We start from the raw sequence: 18,973 nt of genomic DNA on the forward strand, positions 1-18,973 counted from the left end.
GCAGTTTCATTAATCTAATTGGGTGGGCCCAGCTGTCAATACCACCCAGACCTAACCATAGGTCTGCCTCTGCGTCAGTCCATCTACGAAACTGGACAGAAAATTTACAACCGTTCTGTTTAAGTGGTTATATTTAAGGAATGTCACATTAGTAAATTCACGCTTTACATGAACATCTGAAATCGGCAGAGACAAAATCGGCAGTACAGGCAGACCAATGTCTTTGAAACTCCTTTTTCTTTCAGCACCCTCTTACTGCAAAACCTCAATCCAAAGTACTCCATGTTGTTCATCTGTGTGAAACTGCAACAGAAGAGCTCTCTCCACTGGTTTTCTAATTCACCAAGGGAACAGGAAGGCCCTCTTTTGGTAGGCTGCCTACTGCAGGCTCTCTTACCCGGGGTTGTAGGATCTCCAGCTTACTCAAGTGACTCTGTAAGTCACATTTGATACTGTGTCCGGAAGCAGTCCATGCTGCGCTTAGGAATGACATCTGTTTCAGTGTAGAATTGTCTGTAGAATTTACTGTAAATTCTTAGCAAAAAAAAGCTGCCAGAAAAGTATTGCAAAATTGCTGTTAATCACTGTAAAACCCCCAGCTCCATGGGTGTCCCTACAGGTGGCTGCCCTTTGCTGCCAGGCTTGCTGTCACCTTTGTCTGTGCCCGTGTCAAGTAGAGCAAGATGGGGTAGGTGAAAAGAGAATTTCCCCAAGGAGAGTAACAAAGTATCTTCATGTCATTTAGAAAAGAATTACAAAATGTCTTTTACAGGTTTTGTCATATGTAAATTATAGCAATTGTCTTTTTTAAACAGAAAAATAACAACTGTAATTTGGTTTAAAATATCTTGTATTCTATTCATATTATAGAAGTTACCTGCCAACTATAGGGGGATCACACTCCTCAGCCTCCCTGGTAAGGTCTATTCGGGGGTCCTGGAGAGGAGGGTCCGCCGAATTGTCGAGCCTCGGATTCAGGAAGAGCAGTGTGGTTTTCGCCCTGGCCGTGGAACAGTGGACCAGCTCTATACTCTCAGCAGGGTTTTGGAGGGTTCATGGGAGTTTACCCAACCAGTCTACATGTGTCTTGTGGACTTGGAGAGTGCATTCGACCGTGTCCCTCGGGGAGTCCTGTGGGGAGTGCTCCGGGAGTATGGGGTTCCGGGCCCCCTTTTAAGGGCGGTTCGGTCCCTGTATGACCAGTGCCAGAGCCTGGTCCACATGGGCGGCAATAAGTCGGACTTGTTTCCGGTGAGGGTTGGACTCCGTCAGGGCTGCCCTTTGTCACCGATTCTGTCCATAGCTTTAATGGACAGAATTTCTAGGCGCAGCCAGGGCATTGAGGGTGTCCGATTCGGTGACCTCAGGATTAGGTCTCTGCTTTTTGCCGATGATGTGGTTCTGTTGGCCTCATCGGACCGTTACCTTCAGCTCTCACTGGAGCAGTTCGCAGCCGAGTGTGAAGCGGTTGTGATGAGAATCAGCACCTCCAAATCCGAGACCATGGTTCTCAGCCGGAAAAGCGTAGAATGCTCTCTCCGGGTTGGGGATGGGGTCCTCCCCCAAGTGGAGGAGTTTAAGTATCTCGGGATCTTGTTCATGAGTGGGGGAACGATGGAACGGGAGTTCAACGGGCGGATCGGTGTGGCGTCAGCAGTCATGTGGGCGCTGCATCGGTCTGTCATGGTGAAGAGAGAGCTGAGCCAAAAGGCGAAGCTCTCGATTTACCAGTCAATCTACGTTCCTACCCTCACCTATGGTCATGAAAAATAAAAAAACATATGGTTCTGTACTGTGCTTGAATAAAACAGACACATTCCTTAGTGTGTTCTGTCTGTCTAATAGTCTAAAAGGCTGCTGATGGCTGCATATTCACGGGCTGGGGTGGGGGTGGGGGGCAGTCACAATGACATGTGAATGTGTCATTAACTTCTCTGCTTGGCCACAATGAAAAGAGATGTTTGCAGGGGATCAAGGTGAGGTTGTTTTCTTAACATAAGAATACTGAACCAATGGTCAAGCAGGGTGGTGGTAGTATCATGCTGTTTTACTGACAGTACTTTACATTACTACGTTGCACAAAGAGGATGGAATAATGAAGTAGCACTAGATAGATAGATTGGGAATTTTTTTGTCATAGTACCAGACTCAAAAAGAGGAACATAAAAGAAACACAGCATAATCCGTATTTACTGTAACCCTTTGGAGTGTGAGGCCTCTCACCCACTTTCAAAGTAGTCTGACATGCCTTAACATTTTACAGTTTTTCTGAATTGCTAAAACACGTTTCCTAAAATCTCCTCTCCTTTAATCAAACCACTAAGCACAAACCCTAAAATTCAAGCTAAACTCACAAAAAAATGAAAACACTACCAGTCAAAATAGTTTTTGGCATGTAAATTAGAAACTGTAAGACTATAATAAAAAAAAAGTATGGTCGTCTACAATGACTGATAACTAATATGTAACGTTTGCCGTATTCAGTCCTCCAGAAAAGTTACTGGAAAGAACAAAGCCATAAAATGTACCCAAATCACAAAATGGTTTGGAGCGCAAAAACAATTGGTGTGCATCGTTGTCTATGTACTGGGCATCGCAATTCATTAAACACACATCTCATGAGAAATGCCCCACCTTACTTCTGTTAAAAACTGTTAAAGCCAGAAAGTTGAATATGAGGATAACTTAACTGCGGTAACATTAAGGCTGAGGTATACAGTCTGTGTGAATGGTTGCGACAGAGGTGAAAGGCCATGAACAATACTTTTTTCTTTCATTATCGGTAGTCACACAGTAAAAATAGTAAAACAGGTATAAACAGGCAAAATAAATACAATAAATAGGTGTCAGTAATGACAAAAAATATTAGGGGAACTCAGCAAACCGAGCAAAGTGGCAAACATAGTATGTCTTGATGCAACCGAACCAAACATCAGTGTCAACAATAAATGCACAAAATATAGCCTGCGTGCAATAAACTGTAAGGATGTTATATAAGTTCTTATGTAGTGCTTTTGAATGATTACTTGAATATGATTTGCGAATTGACGGAATACAGGGTTATGCAGGGCCGTGCAGAGATGTTTGAAGGGGCACATAGAACCAAGCTAAATAACGACCCACATTTATCAGGAATCTAATATGGAATTGCATCATACTCACTGTCATCGGGTGAGAACAATGCAAAGCAAACGTAGCTTATGTTTTACCTGATGGGGCACGATGTTGCTGTTGAGGGGTTGCTGCTGCCCCTGCTGCTGATAGTGCTGGACGGCAGGGCTGTGTTGTGCACATACAGTGACGTTTTACACATTCTCCAGAATACTGTACATACTACGGCCACAAGTTTGCATCATGGTGCTGATCCAGAATCCTTCCCTTATCATGTATTCATTGTGCTATAATAATAAAGCAATAAGAATAGAAAATATACAATAATGTATTTATGATGATTCAGTTTGCTTGACTATCCACTCTGTGCAAGGCAGCAAGCTTATTAAATGTTTAAATTGTAGTGGTACAATAATTTTGCTTCTGTAAAATCTGCATTTTGTCATATTTGAAATATAAATCTAATACACTCTGTATATAATTATAATTTTCTTTAAAATACAGTGTGTGTTTTTATATCGTAATAGTCCATAATTATGTAGATATGCATGTCAGATAGTTTTTAGTGAAATATAAGCCCTCCAGAAAGGCAGGGGAAAGCCTGGTAACTTACTTTAAAACAAAATATGTTCCCTAAAATGGTGGACAGAGTTAGACCCATGACACTCTCACCCAGTTAGCTAGCGGCTAATGACCACCACTACTTGTGCAGTTAATAAAAGGACAGGTAATGTTTTGTCGCGCTGTTGCACACTGTGCAGACACAGCATTCTCATTTGTTTCAATTCGTCAGTTGCCACAAGACAATTTAAAGTGTACATAATCACCTAATACTCCTGTCTGCGATAGACAATAGTGTACGCTGTACACCTTTACTGGTTTTTGTTGCATCACTCTGCGTCTCCCAAATAATTTCTGTGTTTCCCCTACAGCTCTGCACCGCCCAGCCAGCAAAAAATGCACGTGCTCTTTGCGAGCTTGTTCCCGGCTCGTAACCAGCGCGCTCTGCCGTCAAGGGTGAGCATTGGTTAATGGTCATCATGTGACTGATGCAAGCCAGATATTTTTATTTAGCAAAATTGAGATTAATAGTGGGGCGGCATGGTGGTGCAGTGGTTAGCACTGTTGCCTCACGCCTCTGGGACACGGGTTTGACTCTCCACCTGGATCACATGTGTGTGGAGCTTGCATGTTCTCCCCATGTCATCGTGGGTTTTCCTCCGGGTACCCTGGTTTCCCCCCACAGTTCAAAAACATGCTGAGGCTAATTGGACTTGCTAAATTGCCCGTAGAGATTGAATGGTGTGTGAGTGTGTCCTGCGATGGGCTGGCCCCCCATACTGGGTTGTTGCCAGCCTCATGCCCATTGCATCCGGGATAGGCTCCGGACCCCCCGCAACCCAGTAGGATAAGCAGTTTGGAAAATGGATGGATGGATGATAAAATTAACGTATGCTATTAACGTCTTATAGCATTAAAATACATTATTAACGTCTGTTTCCAATGTTAATAATATGATTTAAATCGATCACCAAAATAATAAGTATATATGTAATGGAGCGTTTGTGTGCCGAGTAGGTATATTCAAACCACTGTGGGGAGTTCGGTTAGAACTCTGATATAACCGCAAACAGAATCTGGATGACTCAAACTTCTTTTAATGAAGACTCTTATTTGCGAGTTTTCGGCAACCGTTATCACTTATTACGTGTAAAATAGCGTGTGGTCTGTGAACATAAATAACATACAGTCGGGCTCGGCTTCACAGGCCATCCATGTGGTGGACACTTCACATGGGTCCATTCGGCTGACGTCATACATATCCAGATGAGCGAGTCCTCGCGTGATGTCATCAACTGGGTTGTCTCCCGCTGTCAGCTCCTGGATCTCCGCAACTCGAGTACCCACAAATACTTTGTCGCGACATGAATCCGACAACACCCATGTAAGGACAGTCAGTGAGTCAGACCACAATGTGCAGCTACGGATGGGAAGGGTTAGTTCAGTGGATATAACCTTGTAAAACTGCGCACCTGTGAGGGCTGCACACAGCTCCAACCGTGGAATGGACTGCTGCTTCTGGGGTGCGACGCGGGAGCGTGCCGCAAGAGAGGAGACCTCGATGTCGCCCCTTTTATCCTCAGTCCTGAGATAAGCAACAGGTCCATATGCCTGCTCTGAGGCATTGCGAAACACATGGATGTCTCTCATACGGCTGGAGATGTCCATTTCTGGGCTGGAGTAACACCTGGGTAATGCTTTCTTTTGCAGGTGTTCCAGCTCTGCCTCCCAGGTATGCCGTGAGTGCAGCAGTTCCTCTGGTAGATGGGGATCATCCCACTCCCCTTTCTTGTCCCACAGGCGCTACACAAATATCTTTGCTTGTGTTGTATAGGGTACTAAGTAGCCAAGAGGGCCATATCAGCTAATAAGAACTTTATATACGTTTCTCATAGTGGCTACGGAATACTCAACATGACAATGCTTCCAAAATTCAGTTCCAAAACATACGTATTTTAAAGTGCGTGTTTATAATTCAACCACATGAATTCAGTTAACTTAATTTAGCTTCAAAATAAATTTGAAAAGAAGAAATTCAGTTGAAAATATTCCATGTGTTTTATTCGCATCTTTATTATTCAAGCAGTAATATTCAGTCGTCTTATTTGCGCTTTACAATATTCAGTCCCGTTATTTTCGCTGTTTCAAATACGCTGCCAGAATTTCAGTGGTTTAAAATACGGTCCAAAATTCAACCCACTACATCCAGGACCAGCAGGATGACTAATAGAATGCAGATAGAGTTCGTCTAACTGCTGTCCAAAATGGAGCCAGCGGGAAATACAAGTACTGATTGACTTGGCAGCAGATTTTTGTTGATTGTGTTATTTATGTTTCTTGTCGTTTACTAGTCAATCCGATAACTTATTGCGCCCCCAAGTAATAGGTTTTTATGTAAGTACTTCGCTAGCTGCATTAATTATCACCAAACTTATCTTGCTTAACGTAAGATGCCTGCGGGCACCTACAAGGTCCGTTAGCTTGCAAGCTGGCCAGCTAGGTAGTTGGGATGGGATAGTACTCGACTTGGAGACTGACAGGGCCGCAATGTCTGCGATGACACCAGAAGGGACCTTAAAAGGACTTTTTGAAAGTATGATATGCCTAATTAATTAAGGAAAAGACGGTGAAGATGAAACGGCATCCGACTGGGCTGGGCCGTAAAATATCGTGTCGTGTTTATGAACATTCATATTGTCATCAGTGTATAGTTGTCAGGATTCGCGGGTGCGGACGGGTAGGCAGGCAGGGAAGAACGAAATAGGTAGCCGAAAGTCGGGGAAAACTGGGGATTTATTAAGGGGAAGATGGCTACGGGGAGACCAGGACATCGGAACGCTACTAACATCAATGATGGACAAAAGGCAGGGCAAGACGTGGACTGATATCCAAATCCTCTTCTCATGACTAGCATTAACTGTTTTGACTGTTTGGACGTCTTTCTTCATCTCCTGAATATCTTGAACAAGAAATTCGGACTGCTCTTTTAGAGCTTCAATAGACTCTGTATTCTTTGTTATAACTGTGCAAGACTATTGGTACTTTAATTTTGATTGCTATCATTCTCATGATATTTTCCTGCAGCTCATATAAACTAGGTTCACCTTTTCCTTTTTTAGGGAGTGCTGGTGACTGTGACGCCTGACTCATCCGCTCCTCATGTGTGCCACGCCCCCTGATTACCCATGTGTGCTTCCCCGATTGTTTCCAGCCCTGTCCGGTTATGTTGCCCTGCTTTATTGTATTTAAGTCCTGGTCTCCCCTGTTTCCATGTCTGTCATTGATGGTTGTTTCGTGGTGTTTTTTTAGTGGATGTCCGTGCCTGTCCCTATTAAACCCTCATTTGCCCCGATTCCTGCCTGCCTGCCTGTTTTTGGATCGCTCGCGCTTCCTGAGCGATCTTCCGTCCGGCTCGTCTCGCCGTTACCGTGACAGAATGACAGACCGAAAGAAAAAGAGGAAGGAGTGGAAAGGAAAGCCCCTGCCGGAGCCCATCAGCCTGGGCACGTGCTCCCTCGCCCACTCCTGGCCTCTCGGAGAGGAAGAGAGAGAGGAGCTCGTCCGGGCCTCCGTCCCTGAACCGCTCCCCATGGAAGCCTACTACCTGGCGAGGCTCGGGGCTTCCAGCGAGGACGAGGAGGACACACCCTTCTCGTTCCCTGAACTAGAGCCGATCACTCTGGACCAGCTACCGCCCCTGAGCCGGTATAATTACCGACCCGAGCGTATGGCGAATTGGGGGGGTTTTAGGGCTGTCAGGGACTCGATCCCTCGAGTACCCCGGGTCGCAAAGAGGACCGCGCCCGTATCCCCTTCCCGGGACTTCCCAGTCCCGCCACCGCCGGTTGTCCCTCCAGAGGCGCCTCCCTCATCCCTGCCAGAGGCAGTGACCACTCTGGCAGGCAGGTTTTTCGCCCTCCAAGGGCTCAAAGGTAGATGTTGCTAATGACTAAGGGTTATCAAAGCCAAAGTTGCTTAGGTAAACATTGTCAAGTAGGTATTAGGTGAGAAAACCAAAAGATCTTGATTCAGCCCCACAAACACACGAATGCACCGGCCGCCATCTTAAACCTCCCCCCCTTGAAAAATATACACTGCTTAAAAAATTTAAGGAACACTTTTTAATCAGAGTATAGCATCAAATCTATTAAACTTCTGGGATATTGATATGGTCAGTTAAGTAGCAGAGGGGGTTGTTAATCAGATTCAGCTGCTTTGGTGTTAATGAAATTATCAACAGGGGAACTAGAGTGGCAACAATGAGACGACCCCCAAAACAGGAATGGTTTAACAGGTGGAGGCCACTGGCATTTTTCCCCTCTTGATCTATTCTGATGGTTTTTTCACTAGTTTTTCACTGGAGCTCGATTGGCATTTTCCATAGAATACCAGAATTTGCAGGTCTGCCACTGGCACCCTGTGCTTTTCACAAATGAGAGCAGGTTCACCCTGAGCACATGTGACAGATGTGAAAGGGTCTGGAGAAGCCATGAAGAACGTTATGCTGCCTGCAGCATTGTTCAGCATGATCGGTTTGGTGGTGGGTCAGTGATGGTCTGGGGAGGCATATCCATGGAGGGCTGCACAGACCTCTACAGGCTAGACAATGGCACCTTGACTGCCATTAGGTATCAGGATGAAATCCTTGAACCCACTGTCAGACCTTACGTTGGTGCAGTGGGTCCTAGGTTCTTCCTGGTGCACGACAATGCTTATTCTCATTCGACTAAACAAGGGATCTGGCTTTATGATACAAGCCCCGGAAAGCGTCAGATAGCTTGAATGAGGCATACGTGACCCTCAGTAAATCCATCCAATTTACCCAAAATTGTTTGTATATTTCTAATATACTGTTTAAAAGATGATGCGGAAGTTGCTGTATTTGCATTTGGTACTGTATTTGTAACGCAGTTGTCTCGCTGGCGACCTTGTTTGCTGCCCTCCAATCAGGATGCGGCGCGCGGAGCGAGCGAATTCAAAAGGAAGGGGAGGCGCCGCCATTATTCCATCAGGCTGCAGCGGTCAGCAGATATTACAGTCGTGGGGTTAATTATGGCTGTAAGCGACGCAGGACAATATCGTTAAGGGAAACCACTTTCTAGTTACTAACAAGAGGAAGCATCTGCGGCACGGTAAGGCGTTTGTGGGGAATAGGTTCGTAGCTGTGACTGCTAATGTACCGAGCTAGTTGTTTTGGACATGGTTTTAAATGCTCGTATTGCAAGAAGACATACACATGGGGTAATATGGGTATTCGAGCGATCGAGACAAATCGTGCATCAGGGAAACACAAACGCTATGAGTCCTCAAAGACGACTTCACTGCCCATCCAGAACTACGTTCAGTGTGGGTCTAGTCCGCCAGATACTGCTTTGGAAGTTCAAACCACCGCCGAAGTTACAGCTTTGGAGGTATTGTGTTCGACATCTTTTTCTGAGTTTTCAACAACAGCAACACTTACAGTACGGCCGAAGTGCTTTAGTCTCTATACGCGGTGAGCCAACATCATTTGTACAGAGCCAGAAGTGAAATACACACAGTGTTTCGATCGATGTTCCCAGATTCAGTCATAGTAAAGTTGTTCACCTGCGGGAGGGATAAGACCGCGTATATATCTATATTAGTATTGCACCGTTCGTCCATCGTGAGCTAAGGTCAGCTGTGAATGAGGACAGCTTTGTAATTATGTTCGAGATAATGTTCGAATGTAGCCCATCTTTTAATAATAATTGTGTATATGCTATTTTTTTCCTTTTTGAGGTCTTGTGTCTTAATTGTGATGTTGAAGTCTGTGCAGCAACCCTGTTAAAAGTACTCAAGTCTCACTACTTTAGTGAGAGTAAAGGAGTATCCAGAACAAAAGAGTACTGGAGTAGCGTGTTGGTTTGCTAAATCAGAAAATTCACAAACCCTCAGTTGCGGGCTTTTCCGATCAACAGTACAGACAATTAAAGAACCGAATCTAAAATTAAAATATTCTCTCCAAATAAAACAAACATAATGTGCGCAAATAAAAAACCATGTGATTCGTTCGATTATCTCTCAGAACTTGTAAATTCCAAATTGAGTGACATCACGTCCGACAATCTCCCGTTCGAGCTACAGTGCCACAACTCGGAACAAACTTGGCTACCTCCATGAATAAGCTGCTGTGTGATGTTGCTTTATATTTCAGCAGTTTTGGAGTAAGATTATTATTTCCGAGAGACAAACACACAAGAAACAGGAACTAGTCAAACCACATTAAAAGCTTTTATAAAGTATTTTAGTACATTCATAGCGATATTCTTTTTTCGAGAGGCAAGCGAAATACAAACAAACCAAAAAACCTAACAAGTCTGGTAAAATTCTGATATTGCATGCTAGGATACTGTTTACGGTAACGATATGGTATTCCCTAAATCGATCATATGCAATTACATTTATTAATAATTATAAACATTTTTAAGATTTGTAAAATAGAATTACTGATGTAAGTCATCATTTTAGGAGATTTGAACATCCATGTTCACTCCCCCACTTGTCGCCTTGCTGCTGAGTTTCTTCAATTGCTCGACTGCTTTAATTTAAAACTTGTTGATGTCCCTACACACAACAGGGGGCACACCTTGGACCTGGTCATCACAAACTCTGCTTCTCTCACCAACTTGCAGGTGTATGACCTAGGTGTCTCCGACCACAAGGTAATTTCTATGGAGTTGCCATCTCCTTCTAGCCTCACCAAGCCTGAACGCAATATCTGCTTTAGGAACCTCAAAAACATCAACCCAGAACACCTGGCAGCAGACCTTCAGCATCTTTCCACAAATTTTTCATCAGCTGATGAAGCAGTGGACTACTATAACAGCCATCTGAGTAGCCTTCTGGACCACCATGCCCCTGTTAAAACCAGAGCTGTGACCTTCTCACGCTCAGCGCCCTGGTTCACAGATGGGCTTCGGAAAATGAAGACAGCAGGTCGGATTCTTGAGCGGCGCTATAAAGCATCTGGCCTTACCGTTCACAAGCAAGCCTACCGGGGGCACCAACAAAAATATTCGAAATCTCTCATAGAGGCAAGGTCGAAATTTTTTTCTGATGCCATCAGAAATAGTGCGGGAAATTCCAAACAGCTTTTCTCCACTGTTAACCATCTCCTCGAACCGCAACCCCTCCTCCCACTTACTGGCACCACAGCAGAGCAGTGCAACCATTTCATGGATTATTTCACATCCAAAATTGCACATATTCGCTCTGCCCTTTCCGGTCCTCAGATCCAAACCATTTCCTCAACATGTGCTATTTCTCAGCGCCTAAACTGCTTTTCTCTGGCTTCATCAGAAGAGGTGCAAAACATCATCAGGAAGATGAAACCCTCCACCTGTGCCTTAGACCCTTTCCCAACTTCCCTGGTGCAGACCCATATCACTATCTTAAGTCCCCTCTCTTCAAACTGGTCATATCCCATCTGTCTTAAAAAAAGCCATTATAAGACCACTTCTCAAAAAACACAACCTGGACCCAGAAGTCCTTTCCAATTATAGGCCCATCTCAAATCTCCCATTCATATCCAAAGTGATTGAGAAAGTAGTAGCCATCCAGCTGCATAACCACCTGAAACTCAACAACCTCTATGAAAAATTCCAATCTGGTTTCCGGACAAACCACGGCACAGAAACTGCACTCGTAAGAGTCTCAAATGATCTCCTGATGTCATCCGATGCTGGCTCTTCCTCCTTGCTTATTCTCCTGGACATATCTGCTGTATTTGATACAGTTGACCATGACATCTTATTAAATCGACTACATTACACCTTTGGACTCACTGACATTGCCCTCAGCTGGTTTCAATCATACCTCGCAAACCGGATAGAGTACCTTGCTATGGGTGACTCCACCTCAAAGCCACTCACAGTCTCCTGTGGCGTTCCCCAGGGGTCAGTTCTTGGCCCCATGCTCTTCATTCTTTACCTTTCTCCGCTCGGTCAGGTCATCAGCCGCCATGGATTTTCCTTTCACTGTTACGCCGACGATACACAGCTTTATGTAAATGCCACAGCTGCAACGCCACTCTCATCATCCCCATCTCAACTCACCGTCTGTCTGGAGGAGATAAAGGTTTGGATGGATCACAATTTCCTTCAACTCAACAGCTCCAAAACCGAGGCCATTCTGGTTGGCACCCCTCACCAGATAAAATCATCACCCATAACCAGTATCATCTTCCCTGGCTCTATTATCTCTCTCTCATCAACAGTCTCAAATCTTGGCGTAAAAATGGATCCCCAACTCACCTTTGAATCTCATATCAACCATCTCTGTAAAACCTCCTCCTACCATCTCCAGAACATTTCCAAACTCCGCCCCATTCTCTCCCTATCTGATGCCGAAAAGCTGGTCCATGCCTTTATCTCCTCTAGACTGGACTACTGTAATGCACTTCTCTTTGGGATACCTAGCAAGAGCCTGCAGAGGCTCCAATACATTCAAAACTCTGCAGCAAGGATCCTGATGAGAGTGCGAAAACATGAGCACATCACTCCCATTCTTCACTCACTTCATTGGCTTCCCGTCTCCGCCAGGATTGACTATAAGGTTTTGCTTCTTACACACCAATGCGTCCATGGACATGCCTCCCCCCCCTACCTCAAAGAACTTATCAACCCACAACGCGCAACACGTTCCCTCCGTTCTACGCAGGCTAACCTCCTCCACAAACCAAGAACCAATCTGAAGACTATGGGAGATGGGGCTTTCTGTGCTGCTGCTCCACGCCTATGGAATGCCCTCCCTGACTTCCTGAGGGCACCACAACCCACTGACTGTTTTAAAAAGCATCTAAAGACTTTTCTTTTTAACAAAACCTTTGGTTCCTCCACTTAGAGGTTTAAAATTTTACTTTTAAACTATTTATTTTGTCTCTTTTTATTTTAACTTGTAGCCCTTTGAGATCCTGGGATGTAAAGGGCATTATAAATAAAATGTAGTATTATTATTATTATTATTATTATTATTATTATGTGTGTAAACCGCCATGCTGAAATAACGTCACAATCTCGGATATCTCAGATAGGAAAATTCTGTCCAACTTCAACGTCAGAAAGGAGGCATGTTTCCGACGGGATTTTTTTTATCAGAGTTCCGCCTCGGAGAGAGAATCGAACGCAGGTATATTACCTTTTTTAATAATCAAAAAACAACCACGGTACGCCCATTGGGGAGATTTCATTGGCTTACAGCTCGTGCGGATATGAACTGCATGTGAGATATGTGGAAGGCAGGGCTAGCAGGCGGGAGATGGATGTCACTCTTCTCAGTGTAGAGAATAATAAACGGTATAGGAGAACTCCTTAGCTATAAGTACCACTACAGTGTCAGAATGTTAAGTGGTCCTTTTTATAATTAAACATGTGCTCCATCAGTCATGTTTCTGTTGACGATCTTGGATATTTGTGCCGACGTCTTGCAGAAGAAAGTTTTAATATGTTGCCCAAAGTTAGGAATACTCCGTAATTTGTGTTTGCTTACATGTATGTACTCTAATTCTTTAGAAGTTGCAGTTTTGTTTAAATGTAAAATGCCTTATATTGGGTAAAAAAAAATCACGTAATTAGGGCTGCAACGATTCAAGTAACTCGAATAACTCGATTACTAAAAATCTCGATGCAAATTCTTTGCTTCGATGCTTCGTGTAATCCGGACAACTATGTGCTGCTTAGTGATCAGCGTGTTTCACTCGGAGGATTAATACTGTCGCACAGTGCTTATTCTGCATTACGTGTAGCAGGGTTGATTTGATGGAGCAATGGAGGAAGACGGGGAAAATAGCGAGGACAGTCAGAGAAAAAGACGAAAAATGTCTGTCTAAAGTTTGGGAACATTTCAAACAAAAGAAAAGCGAAAATACTGTACAGTGTGTCCATTGTAAAACCGAATTAGTTTACCACAATAGCACAACGTCAATGATTCAACATCTCAACAGAAAGCACCCAGTCTATGGAACCAGTCCACAGAGCGGAACCAGTATACAAAGTAAGCGTGAAAAGTATAACAAGATTCAGCCTAAGCAGCCCCTAGTTTTCCTCAGTAAAAACACTGTTAACACAACAGCAGTCAAAATGATGCTGTTGTAGTTTAACACGGAGCTGGAGCCTGTCTGTACACTAAGAGCAAAGAGACGGTTCCGTTACAGAGATGGCGAACTCAGGTGGAGTGAAAGAAAACAACAGCAGTGCTTGCAATCGCTACTAAACCTTTACTGGTAAAGAGCTGGTGAGAGTCCGTAATCAAACCAGCTGTTAAGCTGAAAGGTGAAGAAAAGCCATGTTTTCAGCTTCATTAGTTGGAGTGATACCTGCAGCATGCAGGGGTGAGTCTAAAGGGAAGCATGGGGTTTACGCAACTAGATCTATTTCAAGGCTTTAGTAATATTATTTTGCAGATTTCGATTAATATGAATAGTATTACATAATTATGATATAAATATAACATAAAAATTACCCCCTGACCAGCCTTGGGTTAGTGAAACTGAGACACTGAATTATCCAACCGCCACATGCTCCTTTAAAGGCTCACACACACACACACACTCATTCTGTAACACACTTAAACACACACAGATCTTACTCACATTCACTTACACACACAAACATTCACTCATTCAGGAGATACAATCCTGTCAGGACTTTTTTACGCCTCCTACAAATGTACAAGAACACAGAGAGTAAAGGCCATTTTAATTCATGCCTTAAAGATATATGTATACCTTTTCTCAGTAATTTTGACATCATTTTATTTTTGCTTTCAAGAAAGTGTTTTCTTTTAAAAAGCAAAACAAATATGTCCATAAATGCACTAAAAGGGTTTAGTTCTTTTGGCAGGGGTCTCTGCTGGCTATCCTACGTTCTCACGTGAAGAAAATCGTTCCCTACCACCTGTCAAATCCTAAAATGATCCAAAGGTTAAGCCTGTGTTCCCTATCTCAGCTGAATAACATTTGCTGTCAATTTATTTACCAGTTATTCTTAGCTGGGGTAGGCTTCTTTGTCTGGCGGGACCCCAACTTTCCCTCATGGCAAGGATGAAAGTGGTCTGCAAAATGCATTCATGTTGTAGTTCAGTACTCTCATACTGCTATCCAATGAACTTGATCTTGCTTGTGGTTTGCATGCAAGTCAGCTGTGGTATGAGCTGGAATGGTTTGGGGAGGAAAACCGCCTTGATGGGATGGCTGGATACCACTGGTAACAGCCTCACATAAGTCAACGAAAGATGAGATGCAGGAGAAAATGCATTTCATTTGGCAGATATACTCAAGTAAGACTACAAAACGTTCACTGAATACACTAAGATTTCCTCCCCAACAAGTCACTTGATTAAGTATACCTCGTCCCTACCCACCTCTGCATATTTGACATTTTATTACACATTTCAGGTGGGAACGTGAACTTGGTTGCTGCATAGGATGGAAAGGGCTTCGGGCATGAGTTTGTCAGATGAGGTAAGGCAACTGGGGGAGAACTGACAGCTTAAACTGAGGACAGCCTGTTGTATCTGGGATGGCCAGTGGGTGCAGTGGCCTTTCAGTGTCATTGTGCCTGCTCTGTAAAGCATGAAGCAGCCTCATGGAGAACCCTATCCTCATGCAGGAGGATTATGCGGATATCCGGGCCTATTTCTCCAAGGCTGAATGGGTTCGGCTGCAGAGATGCGAGAAGGTGCACTACAGGAACATGAAGAGGAACCACCAGGCCATGTTGAATATGGGTAGGCTTTGGGCTCCGGCATTAGACTTGGATGAGTACCAAGACTGCAATGAGAGCCTTTATTAGTCCCACCGGTGGGAAATTTGCATAGTCTGCAACTGTGTTTTCTCTAGGGCTGAATTCCACCACCCCAGTGTTCATGAGAAGAAGCCGATCCAGCGGGGTGATGACGGAGAGGTTGGGCGGCGACAAATGCAGCAATTCAGAGGAGTGGACGTCTCACCTTCTGAGAAGGAGCCCGGGGGACAAGGCGAGTGGAGGTGATACTGCCAGTCAGAGGTTTCCTGCTGTGACGGGTGATTCCTTCAAACAGTGTCAGGCATTCATCTGTGTCGCTAAAGGATAAGGCAAAAGTTCCGGGGCCTGGTTTGGGTTTCTGGGCTGTGTCGACCTGGAACTCTTGCAGCTCCTAGCCACTTTTGTGTATCAGTTTCAAACACACAACTGTTTGTACAAAAAGTTTGTAGGTTCACAATGACTTTATTTGAAACTACACCGTCATTCCAAAACAATGGAGGTTGAATAATTTGTTTTGTTATTTGTTAGTTACTGGAGGGATTGATCACAAATTATTTATATTTTGCTTATATGAACCTATCACATGTATATGACGTCTCACTAATAAGCACTGGCAAGTTTCACCCCTTGTACCGACGATATTAGACAGAACTATATTGGTAGCGATTGAAGCGTCTGATACAAAAAAATGGAGATGCAAGCAAAAAAATGTATTGGTTGATGCATTAAATGGGATTCTTTTTGTACTCCATGTGTCTGCTCAATTTTTGCTCTGCTGCATCTCTTTTTCTGCACCTATGAGTACCTTCCAAGTTAGCGCCAGTGCTTGTGGTCAACCAGTCAGCAAGTTTAATGCTATAAGCACCACCGTATTTGAACAAAAAGGACCTAGTCTGGAGTAAGCACTAAAAGGTTCTGGAACTTCTTCCAGGGAACTACAATCGGGCTGAGTTCCCGCAGTGTGAACGTGAGACAAATCCCTGGTTCCAGGATAAGGTTTTGGTTCCAGACAAAAGCTCAATGTGAAAGTGCCTGGAGTTGCGACCCAAACACAAAGAGCCTTGCGGATATGCGCTAAGGTGATGCAGTCTGCCTGAAGTGATCATTTGTGTTTTCAGCATCCAGGAGTTTCCAGCCTACATCCAGGCGGTCCGGTCAGAGCAGAACCCCTGCTGTGGGATCAGAGTCATGTGCTACAGACCAGGGAAAGAGGGTCTGTTTGTGCTCAACGCAATCTGCTGCTGGCTTTGTATTGCAACATACTAATTAACTGGCACAGTCTCAATGTGTTTGATATCATTTTGGTTTCAGCAGACGTCTTCCTGCAGTAACACCACCTGCCATACAAACCAGCAACCTTCCCAGCAGGGTGTCAGAGAGGTTAAAAAGGAGGAGGGGGAATACCTGATATCTGAGGGTGAAGGGACTGCGAATGAGAGCCCCCCCCAAGGTGAAATGGAGTGTGAATGGGTCTCTTTGCAAATGCCACTTTTCCATTTTGAAGTGATATAATTTCTGTGTTTTAATTTCAAAAGCAGCCAACGGTAGGTCACACCAGAAATGGACATAATTTCAGTTTAATGTTTATACTTGAAGTAATTTGTTTGGTTTCTGCTCCTTTTTTACTATTAAGCAAATAGAAGCACCTGTATAGATTTGAGGTGAACAGCTTATTCTGTCTTGTTTGTTTTCATGACAGAAGGTGAAGGGTGCAGCGGTTCAGGATGTGACTGAGGTGGAGCTGATTGGTTCTCTTCTGTTAGTTACTGGTGAGCAGAGCAAACAGTGTGCGAAACCTCCAAACTCAGGTGATTTTAGCTACTAACATATACCATCAAAACTGCAAATGTTTTGGTACATTTGAAGGTAATAGTTTGTGCTTCAGGTTGCCATTTCAAACCAGCAGTGTTAGTACTCGGTAAAGTTCAGGCATGTCGGAGATTGCAGTGTGAATTCCACATTGTGAACATAAACTGCATATAGAGTAACGAAGGCTCTTTGGAAGATACGTTTGCCTTCACTATTTTTTTCTATTAACTCTTTTCCCTCTCAGTACTGACTGACTTGTTTTCATCTTGCCTCCAGCAAGGAGAATGAATGAATCTCACCCCAAGGAGTATGTCAGACAACTGAGGGCTGGAACTGTCAACACAAACCAGGATTCCCCAACTTCTGCTGGCCCCAGTGCCGCTCAGCCCAGTAAAGACACACTCAGTATCTTGGAAGAATCCAATACAGACACACTGACAGCACAGCAGGGTTCCCAGGGTAAGAAGACTTTCAATATAAACAGAGACTGTAAAATACACAGGCAGACTCGCACAAAGAAGTCCCAGTTCTGAGTGTGGGAAGAGCTTCAGTCTTTTAGGAAACCTAAAAACTCACCAATGGATTCACACAGGGGAGAGGCCCTACCAGTGCACCCAATGTGGGAAGAGCTTCAGTCATTTTAGTCACCTAAAGATACACCAGCGGATTCACACAGGAGAGAGGCCCTACCAGTGCCCCCAGTGTGGGAAGAGCTTCAGTGTGTTAGGAATCCTAAAGACACACCAGCGGATTCATACAGGAGAGAGGCCCTACCAGTGCTGCCAGTGTGAGAAGAGCTTCAGTCATTTAAGTTACCTGAAGGGACACCAGCGGATTCACACAGGGGAGAGGCCCTACCAATGCTCCCAGTGTGAGAAGAGCTTCAGTCATTTAGGAAACCTAAAGACACACCAGCGGATTCACACAGGGGAGAGGCCCTACCAGTGCACCCAGTGTGAGAAGAGCTTCAGTCATTTAAGTCACCTGAAGAGACACCAGCGGATTCACACAGGAGAGAGGCCCTACCAGTGCTCCCAGTGTGGGAAGAGCTTCAGTGATTTAAGAAACCTAAAGATACACCAGCGGATTCACACAGGAGAGAGGCCCTACCAGTGCTCCCAGTGTGAGAAGAGCTTCAGTAATTTAAGTCACCTGAAGACGCACCAGCGGATTCATACAGGAGAGAGGCCCTACCAGTGCTCCCAGTGTGGAAACAGATTCAGAGATTTAGGACCCCTAAAGAAGCACCAGCGCATTCACTCAGGGGAGAGGCCCTACTAGTGCTCCCAGTGATTTTTCTTGATTAGGATACTTTGAGACACACCACCAGACCCACACAGTTCAGTCAGTCCAATAAATGTTTGTTCTTGAATTTTTCTAAATTGTATTTCTGAAATGCCTGTATGTTGGGTCCCCCTCATTAGTCCTGTTGATGTTTAGGATTTATTTGACAAAGATTCAGAGGTGTTTTTTAATAGTTAGAATATATTGTGAAGGCAGTCTTTGACTGCAAACCAGTTTTATAAACTGTTAAATTGCACGGTTGTGTATTTTACAGAAGATGATTCGGCTCACGTGAAACAGAATTCAGAATTTTATTTCAGTAAACTTTTCTGTTTGAAATAGCTCCCTGTTCGTAAGTCTAGATATGATGACAGCTGAGCTAGGGCGTGGCCTCTGCTACGTAATGTCTCCACTTACTGAGACATGTATAGACAATGGATTGTATT

General features: G+C 44.2%; 2 protein-coding genes across 30 annotated transcripts in view; both read left to right on the plus strand.

Moving 5' to 3' along the window:
- The window catches only part of LOC125715410 (zinc finger protein 239-like), a 253,618-nt gene that overhangs the window by 95,040 nt on the left and 139,605 nt on the right, over positions 1-18,973 (plus strand). For 5 of the 29 annotated variants that reach the window (XM_048986866.1, XM_048986867.1, XM_048986868.1 and 2 more), the window contains exons 3-4: positions 15,300-15,417; positions 15,530-15,676. The exons of 12 other annotated variants lie outside the window; for them this stretch is intronic. In XM_048986866.1, coding sequence (XP_048842823.1) covers positions 15,300-15,417; positions 15,530-15,676 — 265 coding nt within the window. Of the gene's footprint in view, positions 1-8,652; positions 8,805-9,153; positions 9,167-15,085; positions 15,152-15,299; positions 15,418-15,529; positions 15,677-16,552; positions 16,648-16,745; positions 16,885-18,973 lie in introns of those variants that run through there. 12 more of the 29 variants (XM_048986878.1, XM_048986877.1, XM_048986881.1 and 9 more) reach the window with 9 other exon arrangements.
- LOC125716059 (zinc finger protein 551-like) lies at positions 17,528-18,580 on the plus strand. The gene is made up of 2 exons (XM_048988292.1): positions 17,528-17,633; positions 17,746-18,580. Exons 1-2 carry the CDS (start codon positions 17,528-17,530, stop codon positions 18,522-18,524), a joined length of 885 nt encoding a protein of 294 aa, XP_048844249.1. The 3' UTR covers positions 18,525-18,580.

Source organism: Brienomyrus brachyistius, chromosome 20 (assembly GCF_023856365.1).
Source record: "Brienomyrus brachyistius isolate T26 chromosome 20, BBRACH_0.4, whole genome shotgun sequence".
In the NCBI taxonomy this organism is placed as follows: domain Eukaryota; kingdom Metazoa; phylum Chordata; class Actinopteri; order Osteoglossiformes; family Mormyridae; genus Brienomyrus; species Brienomyrus brachyistius.